General features: G+C 36.5%; 1 protein-coding gene across 2 annotated transcripts in view; it reads left to right on the top strand.

Moving 5' to 3' along the window:
• Window positions 1-17,067, top strand: part of tbkbp1 (TBK1 binding protein 1) — a 48,373-nt gene extending 31,306 nt beyond the window's left edge. For both annotated transcript variants that reach the window (XM_084135778.1, XM_084135777.1), the window contains 5 exons: window positions 1,799-1,998; window positions 3,358-3,419; window positions 9,075-9,190; window positions 12,057-12,832; window positions 14,720-17,067. In XM_084135778.1, coding sequence (XP_083991904.1) covers window positions 1,799-1,998; window positions 3,358-3,419; window positions 9,075-9,190; window positions 12,057-12,832; window positions 14,720-14,851 — 1,286 coding nt within the window. In that variant the 3' untranslated portion in view covers window positions 14,852-17,067. The remainder of the gene's footprint in view (window positions 1-1,798; window positions 1,999-3,357; window positions 3,420-9,074; window positions 9,191-12,056; window positions 12,833-14,719) is intronic.
• Window positions 17,068-17,279: the final 212 nt, after the last annotated feature.

Raw genomic sequence — 17,279 nt, 5'->3', positions numbered from 1 at the left:
TCGGTCCTCTTGTCCTTTTGGTCCTCTTTGTTTTTTCCCCTGATGGCAGTGTTGTGTTGCATCTCTCTCCTTTTGCCTAATTTCCCTCTTCCTTTCTCTCTTTCCTTTCACTGTCTCTTTTTATTCGGATTGAGGCTCAGAAAAGACTCTCACAACAAAGAGACTATGTAACTAAGTGGAAAGGACATGCGTTCCCTTTCAGGAATCTAAAACATTTCAGTCAAACTCAAAGGCGCTCAACAGGAGTCAGATAATCCCGGAGAACTCAAGTAAATTATGTATTTATGTTAATTGCACACCAGAGATGTTCTGTAACCTTTTCAGAAAATAATATAAGAATTATGTCAATTTTGTGTGCATTAATGAATACAAATATTACATGCAACTATGGAGGAAAAAATAAAATAAAAATCCATCTCACTGTGAATTTGGTGTGAGATGTAGGCGTGCAGGGGTGTGTGTTTTCTGCTTGCTTATTGCTGAACTGTCACAATAGCTGCTGGCTCAAGGACTGCTTTTCTATGAGCTGCTGAATCACAGCACCCACGCCGGGGGTGAGGAGCAGGACGCTTTGACAGGAAATAGTTCAGTCTTGTATTCTCCATCTTCAAGGTTTCTGAGCTACGTGGAGTAAAGGACGCATGTAGGGTGACTTTAGGTTGGATTTCTGCCCTGTTAACAATGTTGGCCCTAAAGGGCAACAACCAAACCTCCTGTCCGGATAAGTTGCCGTCTTTTCCATTGGCTGATGGAGGAGAGAATTTCCCATTACATAGTGTAGATAAACACAAAAGGTATTTCTGTTGGTCTTTCTTAAACCTGTTTTGCCAAAAGTGACAGATGAGGTCAGAGATATATCTGATGCTGTCAGACAATTTGTCTGCAACATCCTATGTTCTGAGGATGTTTCTTTTGAGGAACACCAGCAATATATCGATATTCATGAAACATTATACTTCACATTTTTGGTGATTTATTTAATTTCAGCCTTTGATGTGCCATCTATTTTTTAAACTTCATACTTTAATAACTTAAAGTTTGAAAATCTCACATTGGCATTCAAATCATTCATATTGACAATATCCCCACACTGTACTGGATTCCCAGATAGCAATGGGGATTCCCAGATAGCAATGGAGATTCCCAGGGGCCTCATCCTTGCTTCAATTCTGGCTCAGTTCTGGCTGGGTCCCCAGCCCAAAACTGACCCACACGCTGAAAACGGACACAAACAATTACCTCAATTACCCCAGATGTGGCCCACACCCTGTAAAATGACTCCCATTTATTGATATGGCCCAGGTCTGGCCCATGCACTGTAAGATAGATCTGGCTGATTTGATCTTCTTTCTTACATTTATTTGCATATTGAATTGTGATTGGTCTGTCATTTGCATTCTGAAGGATCCTTTGTGAAAGGCTTTTTACAAATAAATTATTATTATTAATTTATATATTATTTAACTTATTTATTGCTATTTAACTTTTTATAGACATTTACACTTCAACAGAACTCAATTTACACAGAACTAAAGTATAAAAAACACAAGCTTATATTTACTTCTTTTTTCTGCCTTGCAAGCCTGATATTTCCTAGTTACTTTTATTCTTTTTAAACAAATTTTGTATTGCATAGGCTGTGTATGTTGACCTTATTTTCCATCAAAATATTTGTAAGATTATTTTACTGATTTTGCTACATATTCTCCTGTCCTAGCAGTACATGACAGATGTTCAGTTTTATTCATTTACGCAATGTGTTTGGCTTATCTAATCATGACAACTGTCCCATCTCTAGTGCTAGACTGCCCCATGACCCTGCAGAGCTCCCGAAGTCTGGACACCCTCTCTGACCTCAAATTACAGCGCCTGGAGGCGGAGCTAGAGGAGGTACGGCACGAGGCTCAGGGGGCGTGTCAGAGGGAGGAGGAGCTAAAGGCTGATTGTGAGAGACTACGGGAAGAGCTGAGAGACTTGGAAAGCAACCAGAGACAGAGGGTCAGTGACATGCACATGCTTAAAGATATGAACTACACATTGTCAGAATAGAGTTTTGACCAAAAATCAAACTCTTAGGTAAAAGGATCAATGGGGTTCTAAATAGAACCCCTATAGGATTCTAGGCTCAATTTTAAAATACCATTTATACCAAAAAAGGTTCTATATAAAGAGAAATGTCTTAAATGTTTGCATAATACTTTAGTGTTTGACGGGTTATTTTAAAAATAGATTCTAGTGAAAAGGTATGTTTACAAGCTGCTTAATTCATAAAATGTCCTTAAAATTAAAAATCCATTAAATCAACTGTTAATAAAACCAAATTAATTATTTAAAACTAAATCCATAAAAGGATTCATGATGGAAACGTCTAATAGGTTCTATATAAAAACTGCCTGACATAACAGAACCATTTAAGGTTCTATGTAGAACCTTTTTTTTTCTAAGAGAAGCAGATCTATTTGACTATCTGTGCTTTAACAGATAGAAAACAATGTGATGAGTAATAATAAAACAATCAAAATTCAATAAAAAAAACTTTTTCTTTCAATTATAGCCTAGTAACTGAATTTTGCCTTTGAATTTAGTCTCAGATCCAGCAGTGACGTGACCTTTTATGCTTTTATAAACTTGGACTTTCTTTGGAAGAAATTAATACTTTTATCAAGGATGCACTATATATTGCACAAAAAAAAAAATTAATCTGCAAAATTGTTTTCGTAATAAGAAGAAATGTTTCTTGAGCACCAAATCATCATATTAGAATGATTTCTGAAGGATCATGTGACACTGAAGACTAATGCTGAAAATTCAGCTTTGCCATCACAGGAATAAATTACATTTTAAAATATAATAAAAAGAAATGTAATTTAAATTGTAGTAAAATGTCACAATATTACTGTTTTAATTAAAAAAAAATGCAGCCTTGGTGAGAGACTTTTCAAAAAAAGAAAATAAATTTGTAACCCTTTACAAAAAGGTCTCAGTTGTTAACGTTAGTTAATGTATTAACTAACATGAACTAACCATGAGCAATTCATATGTTACTGTATTTGTTAATCTTTGTTAACTTCTTTTGTAAAAATACAGGTTTGTCTGTTCATGTCAGTTAACTAATGTTACAATTAATGTTAACAAATACAACTTTTGTATTATTAGTAAATGTTGAAATTAACATTAACAAAGATTTATACATGATGTACTGTAGAAGTGCAGTTGATTATTAGTTCATGTTAACTAATGAAACCTTATTGTATAGTGTTACTAAGAAATCTTGCCGACCCCAAACTTTTATAGGTCAGATTGCACATATGTAATATACAGAAAGTATAAAGCCTGACATGACTGTCTTTTGCACAGGAGGTGAGCTCCACATGTGGACAGTGTGATGTGGAGTGGATAAAGAAAGTTGGAGATGAACAGTAAGTGTCTATTTCCTTGATTAAAAGACCACAGCTGCACATACTTTTTGTTGTGGGTTTTGCTGCAATTGCATGGCTAGTTTCCTTTAAATGTGTGGGCCATGGATATGTGCCAGTAGAGGGCAGTATAGCAATTGGCAAGCCTCCAGATCACTTTCACAATCACACAGAAGTGGTCTAAAGTCTAACCGACGTTGAAAAGAATACAGGTGAACTGAAAGTAACCTGTGTTTAAGTGAAATGGGGAGTCTTGGAAAGGAAGGTCCCAGTAATGCCTACATCTCTTTGCACCTCACAGTTTCATACTCTACTCCCCCTCTCTGTTTGAACTGCTGGTTCTTGTAAAAGCCGTGATTTAACAGAAAACGGACAAAATCTTGCATGCAGTTACTCAGACATTCTTATGCTGGTAGTTTTTTTTGATGTTTTGTCTTGTTTTCTAACAATGTTCTGGTATCTTTAATTGAAATTGCCATCCCTGCCATCCCCATTTTTCATAAATGTACGTTATATGTTTTTTCTTAAGCAATGTACAGATCAAATTTTAGATTTTAATGGTAACTTTATTGATCAAGTTAATAGTTAGTAATAAAAGTATTGAAAATGGATACATTTAGCTAATATTAATGCATTGTTAGCTAAATTTGCTTAACTTCTACGGATTAAATAAAAACTATCTTTAACTAACAGTTAAAATGGTCTTTAAGCATATGGCGCACTGCAAGGTGGTGTCCCAACATGGCACCCCTTACGAAAAAGAAGTATACTTCAAGTTCATTTTATGAAGTATACTTGAGTAATGTTCAAGTATATTTTTAAGTATACTTTATGTAGTAAGTATACTAATGTCAATATGTACTAGTAGTAAACTTGTAAGTGTACTATTTTAATACCGCTTGGGACTAAATTGGCCCACTTGAAGTATATAAAAGTGTATGTTTAAGTGTACTATAAGTGTAACAGTAGTAAACTTTAAGTGCACTGCAAGTGAACTTATGGGTATACTAGTAGTTTACTATTTTAATACTTGTAGCAACTTTGAAGTATACTCTCAGTAAACTACTAGTTTAGTACTTTTATATTGCAAGTATACTAGCAAGTTTTCTTTTAGTGTACTCTCAGTAAACTACTAGTTTAGTAGTTTTATACTACAAGTTTTCTTTAAGTGAACTTAACATTATACTTATAGTTTACTATTTATATATATTTTTTGCACTTGCAGTAGGCCTAATACTACTATGTTCTAATGTTATTTTTTATACTTGAAAAATACCTTTAACTGTACTTTAATTTGAAAAAAAAATGACTAGCTTCATGCATCCTTTTTTATCAACACTTGAATGTTCGTAAGTTTCATAAATAAAGGCAACATTTTAAACAAAAAAGATGAGAAAAATCTCATTTTTGTCAAAGACTACTCCTTGATCAGATTCAGAACGATGATCAAAACACAGATAGAGTATATAGAGTCCAACACCAACAGAGCTTCACAGTCGTTTTCTCTTCATGGGTTTTATATCAATATTTTAATCAATATTTTTCAAACAATGTAAGTTTCATAAGACTGTATATGAAAAACTATGTAAAAAAAAGTATATTTAATAGGCTACTCAATCAAAAGAGTTAACACAACTACAAGCCAAGTATATTTTGAATAACTAAACTTGTAAGTATATCTCGATCAAAAGATTGAGTACAAGTAGAGGCCAAATATACTTGGACTTTTCTCTCAGTATAAGTCAAGGACACTTAAGTATATTTCTGAGAAGTACATAAAGTATATTTTTGAGAAGTATATAAAATGTAGACTGATAGTATGCTTTCTTTTTAGTTGAAAAGAAGTATACTAATAGAACACTTGAATAAACGTATTTTTCGTAAGGGAATTATTATCGCTGTGTACAAGATCAGGTTCAGTTCCATTACTCTATAAACTATTCCACCCGAAAGCTTGTTACTATATAAACTTGAACATGTTAGTTCATAAGACAGTGTCTAATATTATTATTATTATTTTTAAGTATTTAATAAGTTACTCAATCAAACTAGTAAACACAAGTACAAACCAAGAATACTTAGTATACTTAATTATACCTTTAAGTATATCTCGATCAACAAGTAGAGGCCAAATATACTTAGACTTTTCTGTCAGTATAAGTCAAGTATACTTAAGTGCAATTTGAAGTATATTTCTGAGAAGTACATAAAGTATATTTCTGAGAAGTACATAAAAAGTTGACTAAAAGTATACTTTCTTATTTTTAGTTGATAAGAAGTATACTAATAGCACACTTGAATAAACTTCTTTTTCATAAGGGACTCTATAAACCAGAGAGTGTCACCTCATTGTATAGAAACTCAGTTAAACTGTTTTTAAGTGTGTGTGTGTGTGTGTGTGTGTGTGTGTGTGTGTGTGTGTGTGTGTGTGTGTGTGTGTGTGTGTGTGTGTGTGTGTGAGTTTGTTTTCATGACAACTGAGGACATTTTTATGATAACACACCTGCAAATGAGGACACTCAGGAAAATAGGTGATATATGAGGACATTTTGGGTGTCCTCATTTTTCAAATGGCTTTAAAAACATACTAAGCAGTGTTTTTTTTTTAATGTAAAAATGCAGAATGTTTCCTGTGATGGGTAGGTTTAGGGATAGGGGCAGTGTAGGGGGATAGAATATACAGTTTGTACAGTATAAAAACCATTACGCCTATGGAATGTCCTCACAAATCACATAAACATGGCTGTGTGTGTGTGTGTGTGTGTGTGTGTGTGTGTGTGTGTGTGTGTGTGTGTGTGTGTGTGTGTGTGTGTGTGTGTGTGTGTGTGTGTGTGTGTGTGTGTGTGTGTGTGTGTGTGCATTGAGATGTTTGGTTTGATATCAGATAGCAAAACTTAAAGTGCTTTATTCACCCAAAAAAATAGTTGAGATGGATGTTTCGCAACTATTTTTAATAATGCTCTTTGGTGTAAGGTCCTTATTTGTTGTGTATTTGTATGGTATTTATCGTCTGCAGTGTGTGCTGTGCTGATTAAGTTATTTGGCTGCTTTATATTGAAGTTTTGCTGAAAAATAGAAGATAAATACATATAGCCAACATTTGTTCGCATAAAGATGAAGAATATTATAGATACTAGTTTCAGAACAAAGGTCAGACATCGCTCAAGCATCCCACATACCCATCCCTCCCACACTAGTTCATCATCATCAATATTCACATAAAAAAGCTCAGATATACACACACACACATACACATCCTCCCACCGTTTTTTTTTTTTTTAACTTTTTGTACTGAATAGTACTGCAGCTGCTCAACAAAAGGCAAGTCAAGTCAAGTCGCCTTTATTTCTATAGCGCTTTTTATATACAGATTGTTTAAAGCAGCTTTACAGAGATAACAGAAAAATAACGCAACAAAGTTTGTTTCCAGAAGAAAATAGCGTCACAGTCTGAGCTTAAGTAAGCTCAGTGATGTTTCATCTTTGTTGTAAAAAAAGAAAAGGTGTGTGTGTGTGTGTGTGTGTGTGTGTGTGTGTGTGTGTGTGTGTGTGTGTGTGTGTGTGTGTGTGTGTGTGTGTGTGTGTGTGTGTGCGCGTGTGTGTGTGTGAGCAAGCATGTGTGGAGGTGAGAAAAGAAGTGTTGCACATCATAAATCTGCTGTAAATACCTCATTGATAGATAGTGTCTATCAAATGAGAATGACACTTGGACAGTTGAGTTGTTGCTCAGGCGTCTGTAATGATGGAAGAGAAAGGAAACTCATTATCGCTGAGTACAATGGATGCTCAGGAGCCCAGAGGGCCAAATGATGGACACAATGAGCAGAACGGTAAGAATATCCAATGCTATGGCTAATTGGCCAGCAACAGGGGAAAACTTTGCAGATCACTGGTGGTGTGAGCTGGTTAGAACCGATTGGCCTGTGGCTTCTTTTGATCTTTGGTCTATGAATACAAATTAAAGATAAGCATCCAGTACATTGCCTATGCAGAGGTCAGTTTGTTCTGTGGTATTAAGTAGTCTCAATATAAACACATGCAAGGCATGATTATGCAACTATGCTGCTGAATCTCTTTTATTCAGATATCGTTGGGCCATATGGTTATTTGCGTGTGTGTATGTGTGTGTTTTGTGTGAGTGGAGGGCTGAGAAAGATTTTTAGTCCTCCACTAACAGAGAAAATTGACTAGATGTGACCTTGCACCAGACCGCTTTTTGGCGGCAGCTGACTCATTTCACTCATCTTATTAAAATGCAGTGAACTTCATGATTAGTATTGGTCCCTTCATGCATGTTTGACTCTCATCATGTTTTTTTTTTCTTATTTAGTCATTATTATCATTTTGCAATGAATTAAAATATGCATTATAGTGACTTTACATAGACAAAGTGGTAGTTGACCTTTAAAGCTTTTTGAAATGGTTTTCAATTTTGCAGTGATTAGATTAGCTTTTTTATATTTTTTATTATTAGAATGGTGCTGACTCAAAAAGTATAAGTTAATTTAACACTATGATGGTTACACATACTATATACTTCTCTGTGGTTCTCAAATTCATGCGAATGTAGGCAAGTTTAAAAAAGTGAGTGGTGACATGTGCCCTCTGAAGCGTAAAAACAGAAATGTCTCTCCTGATATATCTGACACCATCTCAAAAGTGATAAGTCTTTTTAGAATAAAGCACTGAAGGTTTTTATGAATTTGGTCTGCACAAAATCAGATAAAGTGCATCTGATGACAAAGTGTCTGTTTCCTTGCATCAAAATTAGTTGGCATGGTTTACAATAAACTTTTTGATGATTATCACAAATGTATCACTCATCTGTGTCAGGCTTATTGTGTATTTGAAAAATGTATCTTTTGAGTAAACAAGATAATATCAATACAGTATTTGATAAAATGATTAATTATTTTGTGAAATGATTATCAATGAAAGGAAAGCAACAAGTTTGCAAGTTAAGATGTAATGTACAGTTGACCAGTCATTTTATTCTATACAGTACTGTTTATAGGACTGTTTATCATATAAAAAAACCAATTAGACATGAAAAATTAATTATGAGTTAGTTATTTTGTAATGTGAGAAGAAGGAGATCGCAGAGTGCTATGAGAGACTACCACAGTTATGTAGGAAATCAGTTGGCAATTTTTGTGATGACTGGGGCTTTTTAGAAATTTTGTTGCCATGGTGAGTGACGACGGCAGAGTCATATGATTAAAAACTACACTGTTTTCTTCTCTGGCACAGTCATGCGTTATGTTCTTTCTGGTGGAGCGACACATATCACAGTTAAATAGTGTTACCAACTGTCATAAACATAATTATCAACCATTGTTATGTGCTGAAGCATATCACCTTATTATTGCTTTTATATGTCATAAGTGCTGAGGAAGTACTGCTGATATTTTTTATTGTCATTGTCAGTTATATGTGCGGTTTAGATCCAGTGCAGTTCCATCTCAGCTGGTTAGCAGGCAGTCATAGCAAGATATTAATTACACTTGGTATGTAATGTTTAGTTTTGTAAATAAGTGCAATTTACAGTATGAGCCTAATTTATATAACAAGAATATGGCAATGAGGGTTAAACTTGGTGGTTTTAATACTAAAACGGTTTCTTTTCTCATTCTCTCTTTTTCTCCTGTTCTCTGTACAGAGTCAATCTGGCTTTGGCCTATACTGAGCTAACAGAGGAGTTGGGCAAGTTACAGACTCTGACCTCGAAACAGACCGAGATATTGCGGAAAGCCTCACAGGAGCCGGTTAGCCCAGGTATGAGGACAAGGCATCCATATTATACATTCATTCAGAAATGTATAGATTTGAACAACTGTAATTATATTTTACACAGTCATGAACATACACTATTCGGCCAGAAGTACGTAGACACCGTCTAATTACCGGTTTGGCTATCTCATGTACAGTTGAAAGAGGTCCATGACTGAATAAAATTAAACTGGCTTGATTACAAGATCCAAAAATTGGATAAAGCCTGTTTACATGGTTGCAAAGAAGAAATCACTAATTTGATATATTCCCGTATGTGGCACCCACAGCACTCAATTAAGTCCTTTGGGATGATTTAAAACATCGACTGCCAACCTGACCTTACCGGTTCTCAAACGTTTTGCCATGTAGTGTTAAGAAGACCTGATTTAGGTAATAATCATATTTTCATACTTGAATGAACCTGTAAGACTTGAGAAATTAGAAAATGCCGGACAGTCTGGTTAAGGAGCGACCAGACCCTGAGAAGACAGGATCTTGCTGGAAATGACCATTTGAACTCACCATTTGAGACAAAAGTCGCAACTCCGAGTCATCCTAATCTACATTTCATTCCCTCATCCCTCACCCCTTCTCTCTCATACTCAGATCACCTGAATTCACCCAAGAAAATATACAGTTTAATGTGAATGATTATCATCGACTTTATACATATTTAGTATCATTTGAAATGTCTCAGTGCGACTGGTACAAGTGTCTCATTTCTAAGTAACTAAGTAAAACAAAAGGTAATAAGGTTTTTAAGAGTTTAGGGATAACTGGCACACAAAGGAAGGTGGTCTCTAGACAAATGGTCTCCTACCCCCCAAAAGGTGTCAACTCTGAATGTAAATTCCCATTGTTAGCAGATGTTTCCATGTGAAAGAAGTTTCTGTCTATATAAGGAAATGCAACGAGAAGATCGTGGCTTTTCTGTATTTCAGATTAGCCCTTGAGCCTGAGAGTAAAACTCTCAGCTTCATGTATAATGTTGGGTTTGCATCTCTTCTCTTTATTCCAGAGTATTTGATGTTTTGTATGGATTATCTTTGAATTGATTATGAAATTGGCATGATACATAATAAATTGTTACATTTGATTATTCTAACTGACTTTGACATTATTTTCATTAAAGAGTTAAAAGGAATAGTCAAACATTCGCTCACGTTTAATGATGCACAGATATAATTAAAACCTTTTCATTTATGGAGTCAGATGAAATAACGAGAAAATACATTTTCAAATGTATTGCATTTAATCAAAAAATACTTTGCCTCGAGAAAAGACAGTAACACGTAGAGGCCTTCCGCGCTGGTCGGATGCCGGACTTTGGGCCGATCGAGCGTGAGCCTACAAACCTCTTTTGCAATAGAACCAATTTGTTGACCTCGTCAAAATTCATGTGCTTTTTTTTAGCATTGCATGCTTGTTTGCTCTTGCTGTATTCCACAAGGAATATTTTTGCTGACGTCTTGATCGTCTCTCACATTGAGTGTCTCTTCTTTAGAGTTTTAGAACATAAACAACCCCCCCCCCCCCACCACCACCCCTTATCTTTTTAGCACCTCTGCACTCAACCACACAACCATTTTGATATAGGAAACCAGACCAAAAAGCAGAAGCGGATGGGAAAGAAAAAAAACCCTACTGATTCATAGATAGCTGGACTGATTTTTCGAAATAGCTGATTGCAATCTCGCGATTGCAGGAAGCTCAGTTTTATGCACGTTAGACTTATTATTGAGAGACAGATGCATCTTCTGTACAAGATCTTGTATGCCCGTTACTAGCCAGAAACTTGTGTAGAAGTAACCTACCACAGGTGCTGGGGGTGAATGCACAGGAAAACAATATGAAAATATCTCAAAGAGGAAATGCGAGGGGAAAGAGGAAGTCATTACAGACGTCTATCAGTCCATTAGGGACTGTTTTCTTTACACTGCCTTTCAAGATATTCTTCCGGTAATAAAAGGAACCATGCTAGCTACCTTTAATTTAACCAGATATTCAAACTATGTATAAATGAATTTTACCACATTATTTTAACAGAAACTTCATATCATTTGCCCATGTTGTAGTTTGTTGTTACGGAAAGTTGCTCATTCTGACTATGTTTATGCTGTGTATTTAAATCTGATTCATCTTATATGTATAGGATGTGTCTGAGTGAGTAAGTTAACACGCTAAAAAAGCACTTCAGTGTACATTAACTCTTCAGCTCGCACGGGTCATGTATTGTAGGTCAGTCCTTGACATTATTGACTGATTAAATTATTTGAAATGATCATATTTTTTCTTTACTTTTATTGTTAAAAAACACTGTTAGTGCGTTGTTAATATAGTTGCTGTGGCATATTTTCGTCAATAGTTTTAATTGAAATTGCTTAAATATCGTCATGACGTCTTTGTTATTGTTGATATTGGAGATTAAACGGAATTAACGACAGATCTTTCCTTCTATATTGTGACATGCATCTGAGTGTAATGGATTATAAAAAAAGAAAAAAATTTAGGACGGTGACTTATATTTATCAATTGTTGATTTGGCGTCACACTCCATAATGGAGGTAGATGAATGCCAACTTGCAGAGGGGAGTTTAAGCAAAAATAAAGGATTAGAAACGTCACCAGAGAGAAGTCTGTTGTTTGACCAGAAGGTCGAGTTCAAGATTACGAGGTCAAAAAAAATGAAAAAGTAAAACATAATAACATGGATTTCGAAAATAGTATGGTGACATTTAATTTCATTAGAAGTAATTTTGTTAACAAGATCAACAGTGATCTCAAGCATTTATCCAACGTGGTTATGTTTAATGTCTTACTGCTTATATTTAACCTATAGAGCTTTTTCACTTTTGTGTTCATCTTCTAGTTCAGCGCCACTCTCCTGTCCCTCACCAGAGGCATTCGCCCGTTCCACAGCGGCATTCCCCCATCCAACAGCGCCACTCCCCCATCCAACAGCGCCACTCCCCTGTGCCCCAGCGGCGCTCCCCTATCCCGCAGCGTCTCTCTCCGGACATGCACCGTCGCTCACCTCTGCCTGAGCTTAGCGACGGGCCCGCTTCCTATTCCTGCAGGCCCACTTCCCACCACCTGAGGGCCAGTTTCCAGGGAAGACGCAGTTACTCTGAAGTAGCCGATCCGTCGGCTTATCAACGGCCGCCACGGTTTACTCTGGACCCGGTGTCCACGCTGCCGAAACCTCGACCTTATGTCGACAGCTACCACAAGCAGAAGCAGCAACAGCAGCAACAACAACAGCAACATGGAGGAAGCCAGCACATGTTAGTTCAAAGACAGAGCTCTCAGTCTGGCGATGGGGGATTGGCTGAATCTCCACGGCTGTCCAGGGAGCTGTCCTTCCACCACTCGGATGTGTCCCACTTGCATTTCGAGCCTCAGCCCAGCCCAGCATCTCTGCATCCTTCCCCACAGCCACCGCAGTCCTCAGAGGATGAGGAGGAGTGGTCCTGCCCTCATCCCATCAGTCCACCGCGAACACTGGGGGTGTCAAGCCCCTCATCGAGCTCCAGAGGCCCCGCCTCTTGTTCCGCTTTCCCCATTCCTTCCCATCCCAACACCCTAAGCTGCCACCCACCTGGATACCTGCATGCAGAGCACGCCCAGTCGTGGCCGTCCATCAACGTGAGTAGCAAATCAATGGGCAGAATAACCATCCCAGGGTCATTGGAAAAACGTGCCTGTGGCAACATTTCTGCAAAATGATATTACATTGCTTCTTGCAAATTTCGTGACGCATTGCAAGCGCAATTATGCAGGTGAGCTACCGAGTAAGTTTACTATGTCAAAAAAAGCCAGGCACATGGAGCTGTTTATGTGAAGCAAACATTAAAATGTATCAGTTTACAAACCATGCACTATGGTGAAAGCCTTTTGAGGTCATAACACATTATTGTGCAAAGTACAACGTGAAATTAATTGATATTAATTGATAATCTGCCCATGTAATCATAATCTGTGTGAAAATGACTAAAAGTTGTTGGTTTTACTGCCACTACTGTATATTTGAGCTGGAAACTGTAGTAAATTGTATCTATAGGTACGTTTTTTGGAGTTTAGGTGGAGAGGCACATTTTTCCAAAGAGCCTATGTTGAGAATAACATAAAGGTGAAATGTGAAATTTCTGCATTTGCGAAACCAAACTGAATTACAAATATGTTTTCAGACTGGATTCCTTAAATTTGTGCAGCATTCAGAATTCAGAATGCTTAAAAAATCCATTAATTAAAATGAACTGAATAATGTGTCATTTTTAACTTGAATGGTGGCTTGACAAAGCCATGTCTTAAAGGATTGGTTCACTCCAGAATTAAAATGTCCTCATAATTTATTCACCCCCTTGTCATCCAATATGTTCTTGTCTTTCTTTCTTCAGTCGAAAAGAAATTAAGGTTTTTGAGGAAAACATTCCAGGATTTTTCTCCATATAGTGGACCAATGGGTTAAAGGTCCAAATTGTAGTTTTAATGCAGCTTCAAAGGGCTCTACATAATCCCAGCCTAGGAATAAGGGTCTTATCTAGGGAAATTATCTGTTATATACTTTTATATACTTTTTAACCACAAATGCTTGTCTTCCACTAGCTCTGCAATCCACGTCCACAACTTCATGCATTAAATAGTCATGTTGGAAAGGTCACACGTAGGCGAAAGTACCGACCCAGTGTTTACAAAGCAAATGTGCAAAGACTAAGTCAAACACCCTTTACAAAAAAAAGTAAAACAACTATGTCGGATGAGTTGGAGGTTGGAGGTACTTCCGCCTACATCACACGTGACCTTTCTAACGTGACTACGTAATGCGTGAAGTAGAGCATTTGTGGTTAAAAAGTATAAACATTTTTACTTTTTTTAAATGCCCGATCGTTTCGCTAGATAAGACCCTTATTTCTCGGCTGGGATCATGTAGAGCCCTTTGAAGCTGCTATTTGGACCTTTAACCTGTTCGTCCACTATATGGAGAATAATCCTGGAATGTTTTCCTAAAAAAACGTAATTTCTTTTCGACTTAAGAAAGAAAGACATGAACATATTGGATGACGTGGAGGTGAGTAAATTATAAGGAAATGTTCATTCTGGAGTGAACTAATCCTTTAAAGTTTGAAATGTCACCGAAATTTGTTTTCTACTTTACATACACTTTTAATTATCAAAAATGTATTTCCCAGAATGCCATTGTTTGTCAAATTTCTGTAATTCAGGAAAATCCTTTTCCTGTAATTCCGATTCAACTTCCTGTGGGGTGTGGCCAATTAAATTTAAATTAGATATTATGATGTTGCTCTGTCTGGCTGCTCTAATAAACACTGAAATGTCTTGAAAGTGGCACAGAGAAACAGTGTTGACCCATTTCAGGGAAATCAATCTTTAGTTTGTGCCAGTCAAGCTGGGAAAGAAGATGTTTATTCAATGTAACATTGAATAAAATACACATTTCACCTTTATTGTATCCGTTTTAATGGTGGATTTTAAACATTACGGCTGTCAAACATATCACTGTGCCCTTTACAGCTGTGGATGGAGACCGAGGAGGAGGGTGACGTCAGGAGCTGCCCGTTGTGCCAGCTAATCTTCCCTGTTGGTTACCCTGATGATGCCTTGATCAAGCACATTGACTCGCACCTGGAGAACAGCAAGATCTGACACCCACAGCCACGCCATGACCTTCCATTGTTCCACAGTTACATTCATCCTTCGCTCCTGGTATTTTTAGCTGGGTGCCTTCAGACAGAATGTAGGCGAATGTAGATCAATGATAACCTACACAGCTCCGATATGTAGTGAATGGCTCATATCTCTATATATCTCGCTTCGTTTTAACACAAATTTCTTGAAATTGGTAACTTTCAATTTTGAACACTGTCAACAATTACATACACCAAACCAAACTCGCTCTCCAAAAAAACATATTGCATTATTAAGGCTCTTTTAGCTACTGTTCCCATGATTTTTTGCATTATTTACACTTTGATGTGGTCACAGAATGTACTTTGTGTGCCATATTTAGGTGAACTGAGAAGATATGATGGAGCTATACAGGATGAGTATGAGGGAATATTAGACACATGGCCAATGGTTGCATCATTTGAATTTCAGCACTTTATATACGCACTTAATATCCAGTTTACCTTTACCAATATTACTAACACTAAGGCAAAAAAGTAAAACCTTATAGATATAATTTATTTTTTAATACTCCAGGGTTTCGCCCTTATATATATCTTAGTTTGGCAGGACTTCCCTTTAACAAAACTAGATTATTTGTAATTATCTGTAAATTCACAATCGCATCTATTTTGTTTGTCTTCCAGGGTGTCCGGCTGTACAAAGAGGGAAGATTTTTTTCTTCCCTATAAAAATTTTCCTCTCATAATATACATAATGATTGCAGCTCTGTACACACAGTTTTAGCCAACCACTGACAAAACACCAGTTACTGTTGTTTCTCAAGACAGAAATACTGTGATTTCTGTAGGATGGTTTTTGATCTTTTTGATGTAAATTATTTCAGAAAAATTGCTTTGACAAAATAATATATTCTTCTGATCACATCACGGAGCGCGATCAGTTTTATCCGTTTTTTTAATGTGCTGTAAATGTTTACCTGTATTTAAAGCCAATTATATGTATTAACCTGTAAATTCAGCTATATAATATAGATATGTATTTTGCAAGCTCTGATAAGAGCAAATGGATTGCTAAAGATTAAAAGAAAACCATTGGAACTGCTAATTAAAGTTTTGTATTGTAATCAAAACGATAAAGCCACCCAGTTGAATTAGCTAACTCTCTTACTTTTCCCTATTCCTCCAGGTGTACCCTATACTTTGTGTTTAAAAGTCTTCTTTATTGCTACTTTCCCTGATTCTGCAGACTTTGTGAAATCGAGGGCACTGGATATGCTACTAACCCAAATACGGAGGAACTAAAATGGGAAAGTGGCACAAAGAAGTCATTGCCGGTGCACACATGCGAAATTACAAAGCCAAAAATAGCGAAGAGCAAAATGAGAAGCTGTACGCTGTCTGTCAAATAACTGGGTGGAAGAGGTTTCATCCAATTGGTCGTCTAATTTTATGTGGTAACCGCTAATATTCTGGAAAATACGTCCCAGATGTTGTAAATATGATGTCACCATTAACTATTCCATGAAAGACTAACAAACAGGTGTGGATAAACTGAAATACCATCAATACAACCAAAGACACAGTCTGCTTGTTTTTCATTTCTTTTCACGTGATAACCACTTCAGGTTACATTGAAATACGGTGCAAAACTGGAACATGTGGGAAAACATTTTTTAATGGGTAGTGTGCAGACGTGGAAAGTCACAGCTAAAGTGTAAAGACAATCCATTTCTGCATAATCGCACACAAGTTTCCTTGTCTTGCAACCTTGTCCACGAACATGCAGTGTAGATGCAAAGTAAAACGTCGGCCACTATTCACAAAGATTCGCTCAGGAGTTATTTAAAGAGCTGTTGCTGTTTCCTTGCTCCTCAAAACAGTGTTTTCTCATGCAAAGGCAAATTAGCCTGAATGCTTTTCTGGATGCTCAAAGTAAATGGTCTCTCTTTTGCCCTGTAGTTTGGTGTGTGACTTTTTTGTGATATTCTTAAATAACTCAGGGGATAAAACTTTGTGAATATGGCTCCTTGACCATACCGGACTAACCTCCACAGGGACAACGTGACAACTCGCCAAACGTATTAAAGAGCTAAGAGGACAATAAGTAGAGATATTTTGTCATAGCAACAAGGTTCTGTAAGAAAAGAGGGGGGGAAAAAGAATATTGAAAATGAATGCATATTGTGTCAATAATTCTTCTGTAAATACTATACAAATAAACTGGAACATGCACTGATTGGGTGTCTTTTTTATATATATAGGATGACAACAGATTTTTATATTTAATTTACAGTACATTATAATCATGTTTAAATTGAATCTATCCTCATAACAATATTGGGAACATCATAACCCATTAGATTAATTTGTTTTCACAAATGAATGGAGACAATATACACACAGTTTAGTGGAAATGCTTTAGTTGAAAAATGTGCTTATACTTT

Source organism: Abramis brama (genome assembly GCF_963993115.1).
Source record: "Abramis brama genome assembly, chromosome: 14".
In the NCBI taxonomy this organism is placed as follows: Eukaryota; Metazoa; Chordata; class Actinopteri; order Cypriniformes; family Leuciscidae; genus Abramis; species Abramis brama.
The sequence above is the reverse complement of the archived record's forward strand: the minus strand, read 5'-3'. Positions and strand labels throughout refer to the sequence as shown.